Source organism: Syngnathus acus, chromosome 16 (genome assembly GCF_901709675.1).
Source record: "Syngnathus acus chromosome 16, fSynAcu1.2, whole genome shotgun sequence".
Taxonomy (NCBI): domain Eukaryota; kingdom Metazoa; phylum Chordata; class Actinopteri; order Syngnathiformes; family Syngnathidae; genus Syngnathus; species Syngnathus acus.
Window position 1 is genome coordinate 6,568,343 of NC_051101.1, and position 18,264 is coordinate 6,586,606.

At 40.5% G+C, this 18,264-nt stretch overlaps 1 protein-coding gene across 2 annotated transcripts in view; it reads left to right on the forward strand.

Moving 5' to 3' along the window:
* LOC119136390 (vacuolar protein sorting-associated protein 13B-like) overlaps nt 1–18,264 on the forward strand; it is a 211,690-nt gene that overhangs the window by 132,889 nt on the left and 60,537 nt on the right. For both annotated transcript variants that reach the window (XM_037274793.1, XM_037274792.1), the window contains exons 35-37: nt 11,718–12,050; nt 12,836–13,244; nt 13,368–13,505. In XM_037274793.1, coding sequence (XP_037130688.1) covers nt 11,718–12,050; nt 12,836–13,244; nt 13,368–13,505 — 880 coding nt within the window. The remainder of the gene's footprint in view (nt 1–11,717; nt 12,051–12,835; nt 13,245–13,367; nt 13,506–18,264) is intronic.

Consider the following 18,264-nt stretch of genomic DNA (forward strand, 5'->3'; position numbering starts at 1 on the left):
TCAAAATCATCACAAGGAATTTGTCACCAACTGTTGAGTCACGTTAGTATTATCGCAGAACATTATACAGTAACCTGGTGGCATTGGAATGGAAGTGCTGCTTCCACAAGTGAAAATTATTTTCTTCACTGAGCTAGTAGTAGCCCTGGCCTATATTCTGCATTGGCTCAGCACTTATGGGGGGCCAGAGTCAGCAGTGGTTAATTTGATGAGACAGTAGCACCACTTCAAAGCAGGCTAATATCAGCGAGACAAAAAAGGGAGGTGTTTAACATTTGCTGTGATCAGAGACTTTTTGTGTTATCTTAATCAAAACAGGTTTCATGCATATTATTAAGACACTTTGAAAGTGTTTTATATTGGGGGCACATGCAAAATATGTGTTTCCACCTATGTAGGATTATGCTTCTATTGCCATGAACTTTTTTTCTCCGAGTAATTCTTTCTAAATCCTAAATTTACCATAGCATGCGTGGCTATTATTCACCATAAATATGTTCTGTATTTAGCTCAGTGGCTCCACGTGTTTAAACTCTGCATCTTCATCTGTGTCAGTGGTGTGAGTTAACTGTAACTGCTTCTTCCCGCTTCTTGGCTAGTAGCAAAGAATTCTTTTGGTCAATCAGCAGGAGCCCCATTGTGCAAACTACGAGGCCCTCTCGTGGTGTTTTTGATCACCGCATCCCCCCCAACTCAAAGGCCTACCAATCTGCTGTGCCAGAAATCTGTCTCACCCCTGTTAATACATTCGACTCGCCACACCAAAACAATCGTATCAGTCGTATGGATTCTGACATTGTTTGCTGTTGGAAGTTCCGAGAGTGAAAGCTTTTGATGTATTCAGAATACAACACAATAGATGCCAGTTTCTTTGCTCACGCCGTACAAAGAAGCCATAAAAGATTCAATTCATTTTCATTTGACAGTTTCCAAGGAATAAAAGATTGGATTTGGAAGGGTTATATTTGTAAATTACCAGTCAATTTCATGGGTGATATTTATAGTGTTTGACAGTTTTGTTTGGACTTCATTTATATATCGTGTTCATAACATGCTATCAACATTCTATTAAAAACAGTTGCTTATTGTGTTTTAGGAAAGCTTAAAAGGCATATCTGCTCTCAGTCAGCAATTTGGATTAAACACTGCTTCTTCCTCAGTGTCCCCTACTTCTAAGTCTTTTTTTTTTCCTTTCTTTTCCTTCCCACTCATTTTGAGAACATGCTGTTTGACTTGAACAGATTCCCCGCAATCCCGCGCACTGATTTCAAACAGTTCCCATCATCCCTCACAGCTGTGTTTTATTGTCCGGGTTAATGAATTTGTTTTGTAGAGGCTTTTGGGTTCCCTGGCAGTGGTGAGGCGAAGCAGGCATGTGGGCAATGTGCGCACATGCCTTCCATGGAGGCCTTGTGTGGGACTCGCTCGTTTCAATTCACTGAGCTGTGTGTGTGAGAAAGTCACGTATTGTCATCGGCTGTGATTGTTCCCATGATCTGTGGCATTTTATGCCATTGTGCAAAATAGTCTTTCATCCACAGTTTCCGCTGTTCACCCCTCGCCACTTAAATCATAATTAGACTACATGCAGATTGATTGAAGTCAAATATAGACACATCCAATTTACTCACACAATAAATGCATCGGTAATGTTCTTGTTTTTCTTGCTAGAGTGCTAAAATGTCCTGACTTTTATGTCTGGGGTGTTGCAGTGTTCCTGGATGAATTCATAACTTTTTGCATGGGTTACTTTTCCACACTCGCTTCCTGGTGGACCTGCTCCATAAGATGGTTTACGTTAATCATGATGAAGTGAAGCTGGGCTTGGTTCAGGCAGCTTTCAGCAGCAGGAGATGATTCAGTCAAGCAGTTCTGAATAGATAACAGAAGAGCTTGGACTTGGGCGGCAGTGTCATAACACACAAGAGTCTGTCCTCACTCGCACACGCATGCACATACATACATACACATGGTCCCCATACTCTCTGCATGCTAACATTATCACAGTGTGCAGATTGCTACCTGAGGGACAGTGGTACTGTAATGTAGCGCTGTCACTGCCAATCGATTAGTCTATCGATTAATTCAATAATCTGATCAAATTAAATCAAATGAGACAGGCTCAAAACCAGCTGTTCAGAAAATGGATGGATCAATCAATCAATAGATGGATGGATGACAAAACGTGTTACCCCATTATTGTTTTTGAACCATTTTTTCCATTAATCAATATCAAATAGGAGGATTGATGTTAGGAGTACTACTTGCTATTCTTATTTAACCCTTTGAACTGATTCAGTTACTGCTTTGGTTATGTTTATCCAAAGTTAAAGCAGTTGTTTGCAAATGTCTTAATTGGGGTCATTTTAAATGAAACAATTATTTTGTATTTAAAATAGCTGTAATTTATTTTTATTATCGATTTATTTATCATTTTTGACACTTTGATTGTACTCAGCTCTGCTTTGCTCACATTTAGAGTCCAGGACAAATTTCCGTTTGCTTCTTATCTCACTTTTTTGTCACACCTGCACAATGTTGTCACAGAATACAATATTATGCAATCATCTTTCAAAGATAATAATGATTACTTGATTTGGCAGTTTGATGATCAATCACGGTGGTTTTGCTTTGATATGTTAATCTTTTTGGTGATTATGTTTTGTTTTTTAAATCGGGTATTAACATAAAAAAATAACTTAAGTATTCAAAAGTGTGAATGCTTGTCTCAACATTCAACTCTTTTCCAGAACATTTCTGTCGAGGTAATTTGATTGTGTGAAACGTCTGCTGAGTGTACAGCTTTTCATTTGATTTTGACTTTTATCCATCACCTGTCCATCGACAAATCATTCTTGTTTGGCAACCGTGTGCGGCTCATATATAATTTGTCATTACCACGATCGTTCTCTCACGTTTCCCAAAAGTTGCCCAGCTATTTTCTCCGTCAAACGGTTAGCCCGATCAAGAGCAGCTCGTGTCTCTATGACTCTTTGCTCACACACGGATGCGGACGAGGTCAGCCATGTGCTTGTACCACAGTGGAAGAGGAAAATACCCTCTGGTGCAGGGGAAGTCCCACACGGCTTCATCCTCCACCTCATCCTGGGATGATTACACGCATGGGAAACGGGGCTTTAGACTTCCTTCAGCACTCACACAAGTGCACGTATAGAAGCGCGCACACCACGGCTGAGAGAAAAGGGTACTCTACAAAAGAACCTCTAAATTCTAAATCCTTCACTTGTTCATAACTTATAAGTTCATACTTCTTTTGCTCAAGTAGGCACATTGACTGCACTCACGCAGAGCTTCACTATTACAGCACCTAATTATAAAGCAGAGTACATTGCCAGCCAACACGAACTGCGGCGAGACGTGGATTTACAGAAGACATGAAACACGTTGGTTGGTAGCTGCTTTGGTTTGTCAGTGGGTTCGGAGAACACTTTGAAGCGGCCAGCAGTTCTCTGATGTTTCTTTCTTGTGTGCGTATTTCGAAGGTGGCCATTATACGAGTATGTCAAACTTCTAAGGTGTCACTTTTAGTTAAATGTTGTTGTCTAGTCTTTGCCTTTTAATGGACTGCTTGGAAATGTTACTGTCCAAAGCTTGGAAGCTCACTTGATCTTCTCCTTTTGTATCAGTTGATCATTTTTGTCAGTGTCGGCTAAATATCAGGAGCACATAAGATTTGGACCTGAATCTGGATCCTTTTTTTGTCTACAGTAAAGTTTCAAGTGAGCTGTCTCCAGAAGTGCTCCTCCTTGTGATGAGTGTTTCATTATTGTCTTTGAGAGGTAGAATGTCTCACTCGAAACTTTCCAAGACAGTGATGTGTCACAGCAGCGTTTTATGGCCAAGACAAATAACGAGTGAGGTCGGGAACAGACCGGTGGAAGCCTGAGCACGAATGGATGGAGAATGCAGCAGAAGTAGAAAAAAACGGACATGGCAGCGAGAAGAAGAAAAGCTGATGTTTGCTTTGATTTCTTTCTTTTTCCAAAGTATTTTCTGTAAATGTGGCCTTCCTCGGAGGTCTACTCTTAACCAATCAACTTGGCCATTAACACTCTCTGAGGGCGAGATTGCTTTTCCGCTCCCACCTTTTCCCACCCTGCTTAACTCTGTTCTCATTTGCCCTGTTGCCGCTGAGTACGATAATAAATAACCATCCCTCTACAGCCATCTCCTTTTCCATTTTGGCAGTCTTGCATCTGTTTAGGAAACACCGTTGACTCATCTTTTCTTCAACACCGTTTCTTAGCCAGTGTCCATCTCGCTGCCCTTCTTTTGTTATGAAACTATAGCTTTTTTTCACCCCTTTTCCCCATCTCTTACTGACCCCCCTGTTTGAATCAACTGCTAATTGACAGCCAGTCATAACAACTCACCTTGCCTTTTCAGTTCCCTCCACCCTAACCGTCCGACTTCTCAAAGCACACTTAAATTGGCCCCTTGGAAACTCAATCTATTTGAGATCAGTAGCAGCTGAATTTGCTCGTTCTTCAATCGGTTTTGGCGAAATTGGCGTGAAAACTCCAGATTAAATCATCAGGGTTGGAATTCTGTTTGAGCAGACAGCATCTTTTCAGAGAGGCAACGGGCCCCCTGTGGTCTACTGTGAGATCGGGTGTCAACTCAGGTGAAGGGAGTGAGGAATGCCCTCTGCCTGCAGTAGAGAGGGAGGCCGAGACTCGAGTGACCAATAAAAGCAGGGCTATCCTGCAGAGACGTGTACACATACGGTGATGGACTTCAGTAGAAAAAACAACAGGGTGCCAAGCATGCCACGCCAATGTTCACATTTTGTCATCGCCTCAGCATTGGAACATTTGAGGCTAGAAAAGACCAAAATCAACCAACACACAGGGCCTCCTGCTCAGCATGGAGTATTATACGTACTTCCGTTTTCATTTGCCTGCCACGTCCACTTTCCTCTCGAATAAAATGCGTCACCATAGTCAACATGCTGAGAAATAAGCGCCACTTGGTCCCCTTCTGTGTTGTTGTTCTGTAGCTTCTCTCATTAAAACTGATGTGTGATTTGATTTTTCAGCTTTTTGTGCTGAGACATGCCACTGCTATGCTTGCATGTGATTAAGGTTTTCATTGCTTGTTTTGCCAGCTGAATATGTTTGGTTTTAGCGTCAAACCCTTCCTTAAAAAACAGTGATTATGAAAGATACTTTCCTCTCATCTTGAACTATCTCTATCAGTTCAGCCAGAATGCAATAAAATCAGAATGTTCTTTTTTTTTTTTTCTATTTTTCTAATCTTTGTGGTACATCTATCCCCCATAGAACAAAAACACCCCGCTATTGTTGATGAGGGAATGGTGGGGGTCTTACACAACTGCCCTTTGTGAACTTAACACAGAGTACATCACATGTTTTCTCCCCCAGTCCTAGGAACATATTCAGACAGTAATTAATCAGTGAGTACTTTTTTTTCCTTTCTCGTCATTTTGAGACATAAACAGGATTCCTGGACTCAATTTTTGTTTTTTAATATTCATACCACATTTTAAACTATTAATAGGTGTCTTCTAAGAGTCCGTCATCATCAGACCACACATCTTTGCTACCGTAAGCCACACTGGCTTATTTGAATCGTCCCCATCCCGCCTCATGCCACTGCTGTTTTCCCTTCTGAGGAACACAATGTTATCTTGCAGCACTTACGGGAATTTCAGAAGAACCCTTCATGAACTAATGAAAAGCATCTCTCCTGTTTTTGAAGTCTCTCAAGTCTTTTCTTTTGTCAACCGCAAACTCATACTGAAGACAATGCATGGTGAAGTATCTTTTATTGTTTGTTTGTTGAAATCTTGATGCCAAAGCTAACGATGTTAAGTTAAAAGCATTACTAAATCTTCAATGACTTCTCCTATGAGCCAATATTGTAACCTAAGAATGTGTCCTTTCTGTTTCATTGCCTCTCTTTGTTTTCACCCTTAAATGTAAACTTGAGAAAAGAATTACAATGAGTCACTATGCCTTAAAATGTACTTTTTTTTTTTTTTACTATTACACATTGTTTTATAGGACGATGTCCAATGTTGTGAGAGTTAGATGACAAAATCCTATCAGCTATTAGTAGGCATCTGCACGTCTTCCTTTGAGTGTCGTGGTTTGAATCATGGTTACGGGCTCACTGTAATGTGTATACATGGTCTCTCTGCTGAAATAGGCCGTATAGCTCACCCGTAACCCTAATGAGTTCAAGCAGTCTATCATCCATCTTAAAATGAATGAATGGGTAGCTGCTAGTGGTTCCCTCGTTGAATGAGAAAGGAAGCAGATGAGGATGATTCTTTGCTTTGAAGTAAAGTCATTGTGTCCTAGTGCCATTGAAGAGAAACATGTTGACTTCATTCTGTGAATTGCAATCTTTCCCCACAATTCATTGTGTTTGACAAGCTTTGTGTGAGCTGTTATTGTAGTGTTTTTTGTTGCAAATTGACTTAATTTTTTAGTTCTGTTTTAGTTGCATGTGATTGTTGTTGTTTTTTTTACATCTAGGGATGCATAAATCTACATAGTTGGTATCATCTTATAAATGCTTTTAATCTATTTTATTCCGTGACAGCAAAATTCTCCCACTATCTTTAGCTTGATAACTTATCTCCCAATTATATGTTTCTATTTGGATTGCTGTTTTATCAGCTTATACAGAGTGAAAATATGTTGGTGATAAGGACTATTCTGAAATAAGCTGTTGGCTAGACCTTATTCTAAATCACCTCCTGGGTTTATATTGGTACATCTGACGGGGATGCTGAAGCAATAAATCATCTGTGCTCTCAGGGTGGTGTCTGTCAGAGCTTTTAAATCATTCTTGATTGCTCAAGATCAAGAGTGGAGTGAGTTAGGAAGTTTGAGAGTCGCACTCAGTCAACCTGCTTTAGGCTGCTAAATGTCATTACTCTGCATGTAGCTCAGTTTTGTTGAGCAACAGAAATCTGGGCTCTATTTGTAACAGCATATTTATAAGTAAACTAAGGCTGCACAAAGGCACAGGAGAGAAGCTGTTTTTGAAGTTTAAACAATTACAAAACCAAGGCTGTGGCTGCCATGTGTCCTAAGAACCAGTTTTTTGTTAAGTAGCTTGTCGTTCTCCATTTGGACTGCATTAACTCTCGCTTTTGCCAATTTTTCTTTTCATCATCCATCCTTTATAACACTGCATCTTTGTGTTTGAGCCAGGGCTTTCCCAAACCTTAAGGCATTTGAAAACTGATCAAAATCATTGTTGATTTCCCTTTCTGTTTTATTTATTTATTTGTACAGAACTAAAGACAGTGTCCAGTAGACATCCCTGAATGTGTAGTGAGCAGCAATTACTTTTTTTTAAGAAACCGTGGGTCTCTTTTGAGAATCAGTATTTCTAATTTTGATACCATACCCATAATAATCCCCCAAATATAGAAGTATTTTTCCATATGGGCAAATACAAATAAATGTAATATTGCAATGTAGCAAAATGAGAAAATACCTAGTAATTAAAGTTAATTATAACAATTGAACCACAGGTTTTTAATCAACATCAAAACTCTGATTATGGTTCAAGTTTGTATACTCATTTTTGTTGAGCTCCAAAGTATTTTCTTTCCAGTCTTGGCTTTGCTTCCTCTTGAAAAGTGCTCCACCTGACCCAATGCATTTGGAATGTCCAGATGCATAAATTGTACTGTCATTAAGATTTTTCTTTTCCTTAAGTATGTCCCGTGCACCCCACCCCCACCCCTCCCCGCACCCTGCATATTATTACATATCCAATCCTTCCTGAACAGATAAGATGGTGTTACCCTGCAAAATGTCAATGTAAAGTACATATAATATGATGTTGTCCCTGATTTTCCTAAAAGATTTGTCATTAAACCCCAAGGAGTAAAACCACCCACCAGCATTACAGAGCGCAGGGAGCTTGTTAAAATGGCCCCTCTTGGCGCCCTGAGCTTTGGAGTATGCCATGTTTAAAGTACAGTTGACAGTCACACTGGAGCACTCAACATCTATTTCCAAGCTCCAAAGTCATGACCTTCTATTGCTACTTTGTTGTGGTTCACTTTAAGTGCATTGCAGGTTGCATTTGTTAGTGAAACAACGTTGAATGTATGAAATGGCTGCCTTTGATGCCTTTCTTTGCTTAGTGGCTGCCATGAATGCATACAGAGTGAGGTGACTTCACATTATAAATGTCTTCCACCCACTGTTTAGCACAAGAAAATGAAAGGTTGAATGAAAGTCTTTTTGGCATTTAGTAAAGTATTATTGTTATTATTTTTTGACCTATTTGAGTGTTTTCTACCTTGGGCACAAAAGAACAGAGGCCTGCTATCGGCTTTATGGTTCTGGTAAACAATGGCAAGTAGCGCAACAGGGGGGTGAACTTGTAAGGGCAGATGTAGTCAAGATACAGAAGTTGATTCTCATGCAGACGTCCTGCAAGCAAGTAGCTCAACTGTATTGTGCCGTCACAAAGATTTAGTAATATGATTTCCTATGATTTTATTGAGAATGTTGCTGTAGTCACTGGAGAACATGAGAAACCTCTGCCAAACATTAATTCAACAATAAATATTGAAAGGTAGCACGACATTCCAGACCACCTCCACTCAGTCTTGCATGTTATCATCGAAAGTGAATGTAATCTTCATGTTTTTGGATTGGAAAAAGTTATAACTAACCATACTGTATTTTCTTTTCTTTTAGCAGTTCGACTCAACCTTTATCTGTGTGCAGTTACCATAGGTTGTTGTCATTTCCAATCTAAAAACCTTTGACATTTTCATCATTCACATATTGGAGAAAATATGTATCGTACCATTAAGCTATTACAAGACTTATTATCCCGTTTTTGTTTTACTTCTTTCCCCCTTGCATGTTTGTTGCTTGTCCCCCTTGAACATAATCATTTAACCAATGAATCCACTCTCTTTCAATAAAAGAAGTTGGACTTCACTATGGATATATGGCTTCTAAATAGACCCATGTGAAATAACATTCACCTACAGTATGTCACTTATGCTAAATTTACCGTATTCATTTGAGACCATATGGACTTTCCAACAAGTGAAAACCTCCAGAATTTCTTATTCCGTGATGGCTCAACCTGAATTGCAACCTACTTTTGATTCATCTGGAAACACTCAAGTTCATATGTGCTATTCAGATGTAAACCGTCTGTTGTCATATTGGACTAGCAAGCCAACACTGTAAACGGGTGGCATTTGGATGATGTGACATTTGCTTCCGCTTATTAGCCTTGTTCTAGCCAAGCTGTTCTGAGTTACACTGACAGAAATTGGGGTCACACAGATGCGCACTGATATGATTGGCACCTGGGAGACTCATGGTTTCACACTTTGGGGATTATCCTCCATTTTCCAGGACGTTATGCCGAGAGACTGTGAGAAGCATGACATCATGATTGGCCAATGGATGTTGTGGGTTGCGTGTGTGTGTCATCGCACATTCACGTTCACGATCAACTCACAGTTCCAGAGAAAGATTACACTGGGACGTGGAAACTGTGTTTCAGTGCAGCTATTATATAATGTAATCGAAAGTAATGGCTGGAAAGGGGGATTTCAGATGGGAGCAGGCATGTAGCTGCAGTGCATGTTTGTATTTGAAATTTATTGCCTTCTGTCAGTGAATAAATTGGCGTAACGCTTAAATCTACAGCCTTCAGAGCCATACGTTGTTAATACCTGCTCCCCTTGTCTGTGTGTAATCATAAAGGTGTATAACCAAGTCCAGAAATTCTGTGAGAAATCCAGCTGTGCGCTCTACTTGTTTTCATTATAGTAAAATTTATATTAAATCCTCGGTTTGTGAATGTGCTAATTGTGCACGCTTTGATTCAAACTCCAGTTTAAGCAACTGTATTTTCTCATTGTTTTTTTTTCCCCCCCTCTACCCCGCAATTGTGTTCCCCATTATCCCATATTCCACTTGTAAGCACATCTAAATATAGATCAAGAATTTGCTTAGGGGGCACTCTTTTGCGGTGGTGGTTATAGAGACGATTGGGTATTTGCCATAATTGTAAATGCATGTGTACAGCCTAAGCTCATGAAGAGAGACGGGGGAGTAAAAGGAGTGTTTTGCTTTTTTTCCCCCCAAACTCATGCTCTTTCCCAGCTGCTACACTTGGTTGTCCCTTCCAACAAAGGGTACTCATTAAGCAGACATTTAAACTGTGGTTGTTTTCTCCTCTTTACCTCCACAAAAGTCTTACCTGCTTAGCAAAACATTCTTGGAAATCAGCCCATACTCTTCATTTTTTAGCAAAACCTTACTTTTCTACAGAAATAGAAGTGCACATGCACATCCTGTCTACAATCAGCCTTGGGGGAAAAAAAAAAGGGATCTGACAGGGCCTATCCTGTGAAAGCCGGGCCTAAAAGAACAGAACAGGCAGGCGTGCCGCGGCGTTTTATATGGCTCTTGTTCTTAGCCTTTGATGACACTGTTTAGTTTAGGAAATATCTAATAAGTCAAGTATTCTGTCTAATGTGCTGCCAGTGGGTTTACTATTTGCTCAGAGGTCTTGAAACACTATCTCTGCCACGGCAATAATATACATTTAAAATTCCCATGGAGTGGGCGGGAGGGAGTGATGTAGAGTGCAAGGGGGGCAGCTGAGCGTACAGGCTGTAATAGCAACCATGTGCAAGTTGATCAGATGAGGGTACAATTGGATGCTCTGCACCTTGCATTCATTGGAAGCACTCCTTTCCAAAATAATGTAAATGTAAAAATAGCAGTGGATAACTGAATACAAACACGTGTACTGATGTGATCTGAAAACACGGTGTGGTAGTTGGCCACTAACCTTTAGTTATGCAGGCCTTTATAAAAAAAACTGAACTATTAACGGGAGTTTATATTTCATTTAGTTTTTTTATTTCAATCATCAATTTAAGTAATACACAAATAATTGCTTGCTTGTCATTTTGGTTCTTTAAGAGCCATGTTTTGTCATTTAAACATGTCCATTTGTTCATTATCGTTCGGATCCCTGCAGTCTGGCCTCGAACCGTATCTTCTGGCTATGAAATCTTTTATAGCCAGTATGGTTGGAACTCTCAACATCTGGAGCCAAGCATACAATTTGGGTTGCTTTATGCCCGATACCACAGCCACTGCAAAAAACAATTGGATTTTAATAGAGTGAAGCCCTTCGTAAAAGATATCTTCAATATTTCAAAGTTACTCAATGATGTTGGAGACCACAAAAAAGATCCCACAGCATGCCTTTAATGTTTCTGTGGCTATACGATGCTCTTTTTCATTGGTCAATTGGTCCATGGTTTTAATCAAGTCAGCTATTTGGTTTATGCCTCGTAAAGGATCAGAACACAATAACGCTCTGCAAAGATGAAAATGCTTCCATCTTTGTTCTTCCTTTCATTTATGCCAACCATTTATGCCAGTTTTTTCAAGTGTTTTGGTGTTTGTATTTGTAAAGTTTTCTACACCTTGATGTCAATCATTGTCATCTTTTCCTATGGTTTTTTTTTTTTAGCTGTCTGCGGATGTTAAAGTAACCATGATACATCCATCACCACACTATTGATCTTATCTAATCAGGCAATGGCATGTTGGTGTTCCAAGTGGTTGCAAATCCAATAATATAAGTGCAACACAAGCAGTAGTAACTTGAGAATCAAATGTGGCCTTTGTTTTCTTTGTGCTTGTGTGCAGATGCGCAAACATGAGCAGAAGCAGAGCAGTCGAGGCTCCTTGACAGGCATCGACTCCTCTTCTCGTCACAGTGGGAACGGGCAGGACAGTGGCTTCGGTAGCGACAGCGCTCGCATCCGAATTGTCCAGATTGAGCAGCAAAGTGGGACCAGTCACCACTGCATAGCCAGGCCCTCCCAGAAGTCCACCATTACCAAAAACCTCAACTTTATTCCATTCGACATCTTTCTTACTGCTAGTAGGCTGTCTGTCATGGCCTATGAATGTTCGAATCCCCCACAGGTCCCCACTTCGTTAGACAGCACACAGGATAGGAAAGAGCCCATTGAAAAGGTAAACACAACAACTGTGACTTGGAAGCTCCTTCTGGTGTCTGTGGTCATATCCCGTCTGTCTATACGTGTGTGTGTGCGTTCGTGTGTGTGCCTGTGTTTAACATAAGTAAGCATTTGTTATGTAAACAAATAATGAAACTTACTCAAATTAGGGCTCACGTTTCTTTTTCATTATTGATTAATCTGTTGATTATTTTATTGATTAATGGGGTTAAAAATGTGTTTTAATTTTCAAATCATCATTGAAAAACATTACTTTTTTCGAATCGACTGTGTAGAGAATGCACGAGTAAATAATGATTGTTTGTTTCGTAACATGTAAGAAAATTGGCAAGAACTTTGCCATTGTTTTCCAAATTCAAAGCAAATGTTTTATTTTGATTCAACACAAGAGTAATCAGTCCCATTTCATGGAGGACTACAGAAACTATTTAAATATATTTTGTAGAGAAGAAATTCCGACCATCTGGACAATCTTAAATTAAAACACAATCTAAACAATTCAGCAATTAACAAATAATGGATTAATTTGATAATCATAATGCAGAAAGAATAGATATCAATGCAGCATGCCAGGATTGCAGTAAAATGATAACTGGGAATTTTACGCATATTAATAATGCCTGTATTTGTTGAATGGGGAAAATATTTAATCTGACACCACTAATGCACAGTAAGAAATTTGTTAAATTATGTGTGGGCCTGTGAAAATAGTCACGGTATTTTCTTAATGTTTTAGTAAATTATCAAATAAATGTAGCAATCTGGTGACACCTTTTTCAGGTCGGTAAGAGTGCTCTCAATCAGCCCGAGATTCTGCCTGAGCCACCTCCAGCCTCGACCTTGGTATCTCCAGACTCCGCTGCCCAGGTTACTCTGACAGACCTAACGGCTGAAGACATCCTCAACAGCAATGTCCCCCAGCCTGTCTCCCCGATGCTGAGAGGCAGTCTGCTCTCCCTAAACTCCCTGTCAACCCCCAGCCGCTCCTCAGCTCGCCAAGCGCTCGGGGTGACAGTTGTAAGGCAGCCCGGAAGAAGAGGGCCTGCTGACCAGGTGCTGGAACCGCTGCTCTACCTGCAGGTGATCCAACCTTCTGCTCTTCTCAGCTGCCACCATCGTAAGCAGAGAATGGAGTTCTCTGTGTTTGATGTCGCCTTAAAAGGAGTGGCTTCCGACTACAAGTGCCTAGGTATGAGAGAGCCAAACAACGCTTGCAATGTTGCTTGGCGTATAATGTTTTACCCCTAAAATAATTTGCTTTTGATGTTGTTTCCTTGCTTTTTAATATTTCCATTCATGTCGTCCTGTTCAGACCAAGGAAAGACTTTGCCAGAGTCTTTGGATTACAATGTGTGCTGGCTCCAGACAGCAGCAGGCGAGGTGGACAGTGAAACAGGCATCCCTCCACCTCTGCTGTGCCTTCAGATTAAAGACTTCCTCAATGGACCTGGTAGGTTGCATCCACTTTTGACACGGCTTTTTTTTAAGAGATTAAATTTAAGATGATTTTTTTTAATCTAACGTGAACGCTCCTTGGGATTTCATTGTGTGTACCGCGTGTTTGCTTTTCACAAGGCTCGGGCCTGAAGCTAAATATTGAAACCCATGGGTTTGTCTTACGTTTTATCCAAATTGATCTGTAATAAACAACTGTGTGCGTGGGCTTTTGAATGGATGAGTAAGTGGAACTTCCTCATCCCTTTTGGGACTTCATCAATCCATGAACAGTGTGTGTAGGCGCAGGAAATCCTTCATAGTTTAGCTCCCTGATCCCAGTAGACCGCCCGGACTGTAGTTGTTATTGATGAATTTTGCCCCCTCAGCCACACACATCCCTTCCTGCTGTCCACGGAAAGCCCTCAGCATATCCGTCCACCAAGGATCGTTCAGAGCCACACAATGCTGCTCTGTACACCACAGAAAATACACAATGCAGCCACACACAGATTTCCAACTACCCATCTGCTTCTTTCAGAGGACACCAGAAGTAAAAAAAAAAAAAGAGTGAACCTTGACTTTCAATATCAAAGTCATAATTTTAAAATTTTAGCCTCAGAATTCTTTATCTTTGTTTTATTTTAGTGTACATCACGAAACATAGTAACGTGTAATAGTTCTGGAGTTATACCGCTGAGTCTCCTACTGGGCAGGCTACGCTGCAAATCCTCTGGATTCTTGTGTAATCTGTTGATCTCACAAATCCAACACTTTTACAACCTAATGTGATTTGGACAGACAAGGGGGAGGAAGGTAGAAATGTACCGTAAATCTGGAGGCGCTGGAGGCAACAAAAGCAGGTCAAGATAAAATGAAGACTGTTTTATCGGTTTTATTAAAACTCTCCTTGATTTTGTTTGTTCAGAAATTCTAAATATGTGAATAATATGCGGTGGCCACAGCAAATCACCCGCATGATTTGTTTGGTACTTTTTTGAGGGATAGCAGTTCCTCTTGTTCAGAATTCACCATAGAGTGTGTTTGTGTGAGAGATGAAGTATAAATTTGGTTTATCAAATTAAAGGCTTGTTAGAAAACTATAAAAAGCAGTGGCTCACAACAGGTATTCAAGTTTGATACAAATAATAGTTCAACCATTAAATTACTGATTGACAGAGCAAACCAGCAGCAGTCCATTTTATATAGGCTCCATCCTATTCTGTATATTGATTGATGGGGATTATTCCAGTTGACAGTCAGATACGAGGCTTATCAACTCCCGGCGGATGCTCAAATAGAAACAGACACTCGTTTAAGAGAACCCTTGGGGGGGGGGGAAATCACACAGTAAACACCAGTAATGAAATTGTCCCACCCGAATGCTAACTTAAATCTAAAGATGACTTGATAAATTACTAGTGTACAGTATTGTCTCAGTCGTGGAAGTAAAGGGAAGAGGCCATCATGAACAAGCTTAGTGTGAGGTTGTCCCTGCCTCCCACACACATCACAGGTCAACCTACGTAGGTTGCAAAGATCTGGAATTGACTACACATGCTACTGGTTTCCCTTCACCTAGGGCACCCTTCAAAGTTGCACACTTCTTCCTACACTTTTATTTATTTATTTATTGTTATTTATTTGGGCCGTCATTATTGGGGACAATCGGCTCCTAATGAAGATGAAGCAAATTTGCTTGTGCTTTGTGTACAAAGAACACAGGACCTACTATCTAACATTGAAGGAGGCATATTCATGTTATTGGGCCGCTTTGTTAAATAAAATAAAAAAAATATCATGCTTGATTTGCATGAGTTAGTTTTTATTTTTTATTACTAATGCCGTTCAGATGTATTGTAACTGCAATTTTGTCCATGTGTAACAACCAAGTAGAAAGAAATCGAAAGAGTGATGTATGCCGAAATTGTCTTCTGGATTTTTTCTAACCATCCACAATTTAATTGGTTTCTTGTGTAAGCCCCCCTAATGTTTTTTCCCCAGGGTGTGCACTGCAGGTGTATCATCTGCTTTGACACTGCTTCAGATATGTGATTTATTTAAATGAGATGTCATCGGGGCACATACCAGTTTGAGGCTATTTTTTGCTGTATGTTTGAAGCAATCTGCTTGCAATTTGAGCTTGCCTTTCTTTCAAATGACCCATCCAACCGACCCTCTCAAGGTCTTGATTCATGTTCAACTGGATGGTGTGTAAGCAGAGGCATCACAAACTGCAATTAACATAACTAATATACAATTTGGATTTTTAACTCCCCAATGTTTATCTGCGATTGCCTTAAAGTAGGTCAGTCTTTTTTTTTCCCCTCGCTCTTTAGTCATTGACAGAGTGGCACACCCTCAAACATTGTCTTTTCTGCCTTGTGTCATCTTCCCTAAACAGTTCCAGTCTCATAGCAGGTCATTCGGCAAGTCCAAAGATGTAACTGCTACCACTTGGAAACGAGAGCTCAGCCTTCTCTCCAATGAGAGGCAGGAGGTGATAGATTAGCTAGAACAAATTGGAACCATTACTCTTCTACGTCCCTGGTTCCCGTCAAAGTACGGCTTTTAAGAATTTCTGTCAGTTACTGTATACAAGCTTGTGCACCTCCGAACCATCTAGAACCGGTCTAATTTGGTTCAGATGGCATCCTAGGCATGTATCACTGGCCTTATATATGCATGAGGCTCTTTTGTGACTTTGGGATTCTACAGATACCCTTTAAGCATTTTTGGTCACACAAACACATCCTTGCACAAACATCCTCTACCCATACAGGAAGCGTGTAATTGGACACATCGCCACCTGTGTCTGACACAGCTGCTCTGCTGTCAAAAGTCAAGCAGAAAATGTCAGCCCGAGACTCAAAGGAGGGCGGAGATGAAAACAAACTTTGTGGTTGTTGCGCACACACGCAGCAGGTTCAAAGGGACAATGTTACGCTTGACCTTGCCAAAAATGCAAGGTAACCTGCTTAATAAGCACATTTTATCCGAGCACCACTGCCGTTGTGCATAAACGTAGATGTGTATGCACCGTTGTCACAGTTTCAGTAGTGCTAATCAAAGCTGACATCAGAGAGGGCCTGTGTATGATTCCTCCCAGCCTGTTCATATTAAGGACTGTTTTTTTTAACGACCAGCAGTAATTTTTGATCTACAGAACTGATGCCCGCTCCTTTTTTAGGCTTTCTACCCATAGCAACTACTCAAATACCTGCACTATTGAGGGCTCTTTCATATAAGCCACACATTTATAGGCTGCATTTATTCATCCATTTTGTAACATGGATTATTTATACAGAAAGGTGCCACACAGAAAAACCTTTAATGAATTCTTCAGAGCACCCGTCTCTATTACCTGCCCAACACTCACCCTTCGAAAAAAAAAAAAAATCCCTCTCTTTATATAATTATACAGTCCAATAGATATGCACATTTAAGAGGTAGGCCAGGTACGGATCTGTGTGAAGTCAGCAAGTCGACATACTATGAGTGAGATCTGACCAACAGCAGCGCCTGTGTGTGTTCATTGTGTTTTACTCTTTTCTCAATGTTTGACACACAACTGTAAAGTTCAAGGGCATTACAGGAAACACTATAATGTACTATAAAAAAACAACAACAAAACAATCCCAAAATTGTGATAGCTTAACAGAAATACACAACTATATAGCGGAGAAACACTTGGGGACTGGTATGGCAGAGAACACAGAGCCAGGCACAGCCCATGATGAGAGCCAACTTTATGTGATTGCAGCCTGGGTGGGGTTGATTAGGCTGGGGCCTGGTGGAAAAGTAACAGATCTGGTTGACTACAAGAGGACAGAAGCAAGATGAGCTACATGAAATTTGGAGAAAAAAAAACAGGAAGAGGGGGTGCACAGTAACTTACTGGTATGCTGAATGAACAGCTGCAATGCATGCTTTTTTTATTCCATCTCCGGAAAATTCCTAGTGTAAGTCAGATGGAAATGATAAGCTACATTGCACAGCAAATTGCACCTATCTGCCCTCCAGTTGCATCCTTCCTTTTGACCATCTGCCTCACTTCCACTGGATTAAACAAAAGAATCCAAGTTACAGTGGCTGGGTCTGTGTTTGCATGTGCTTGCTTGCGTACATTGGCTCTTTTGTCAATGCTCCTACTCATGTCATCTCGTTCTTGTACCTGGGAACAAGACATACTACGAAAGGTCTAAACCTCCTTAAAAGCACTAGTGAGGATACCATGAAAAGCAGCTGGACTTGTTTTGAGCTGCTTCCCTCTCCCATCGTCATGACCAAGTGGAAAAATGGGATAATGGAAGTGGTGTAACACGGCATGGAGTTAATTCATGTGTCTCTGTAAATTCCAGTCAAGTGTTTGAAGACTGCAGCGCACAAAGGCACAAGCAAAAGACGCCTTGAATTTATGTCTTTCATAAAGGAAAGATTCCCTTTCATGCTCTTCCACATTCATTTATGTTTTGTATATGTTTGATTATAAGAACAGGAGAGTGAGACTGAGACCATCTGTTCTCAAACACATTTTTGCAAGCAAAGCTGAACGATTAGAGAGAAGGACTTGAAGTTTGATTTATGAGATGCGATAAAATGCAGCGTCCCGTGGGTTTGGTAGCAGCACGTTTTGCTCAGTGGAACACTGATGAAGCCTGTCCCCTTTTTTATGGAACCAAATGAAATTTGTTCTGTTATGTTGGATTTTCAAATCACTAGCAGGGACCGTACCCAACTCCCTATTTATTCAGGTCGCGTCCTGGGTTAACACT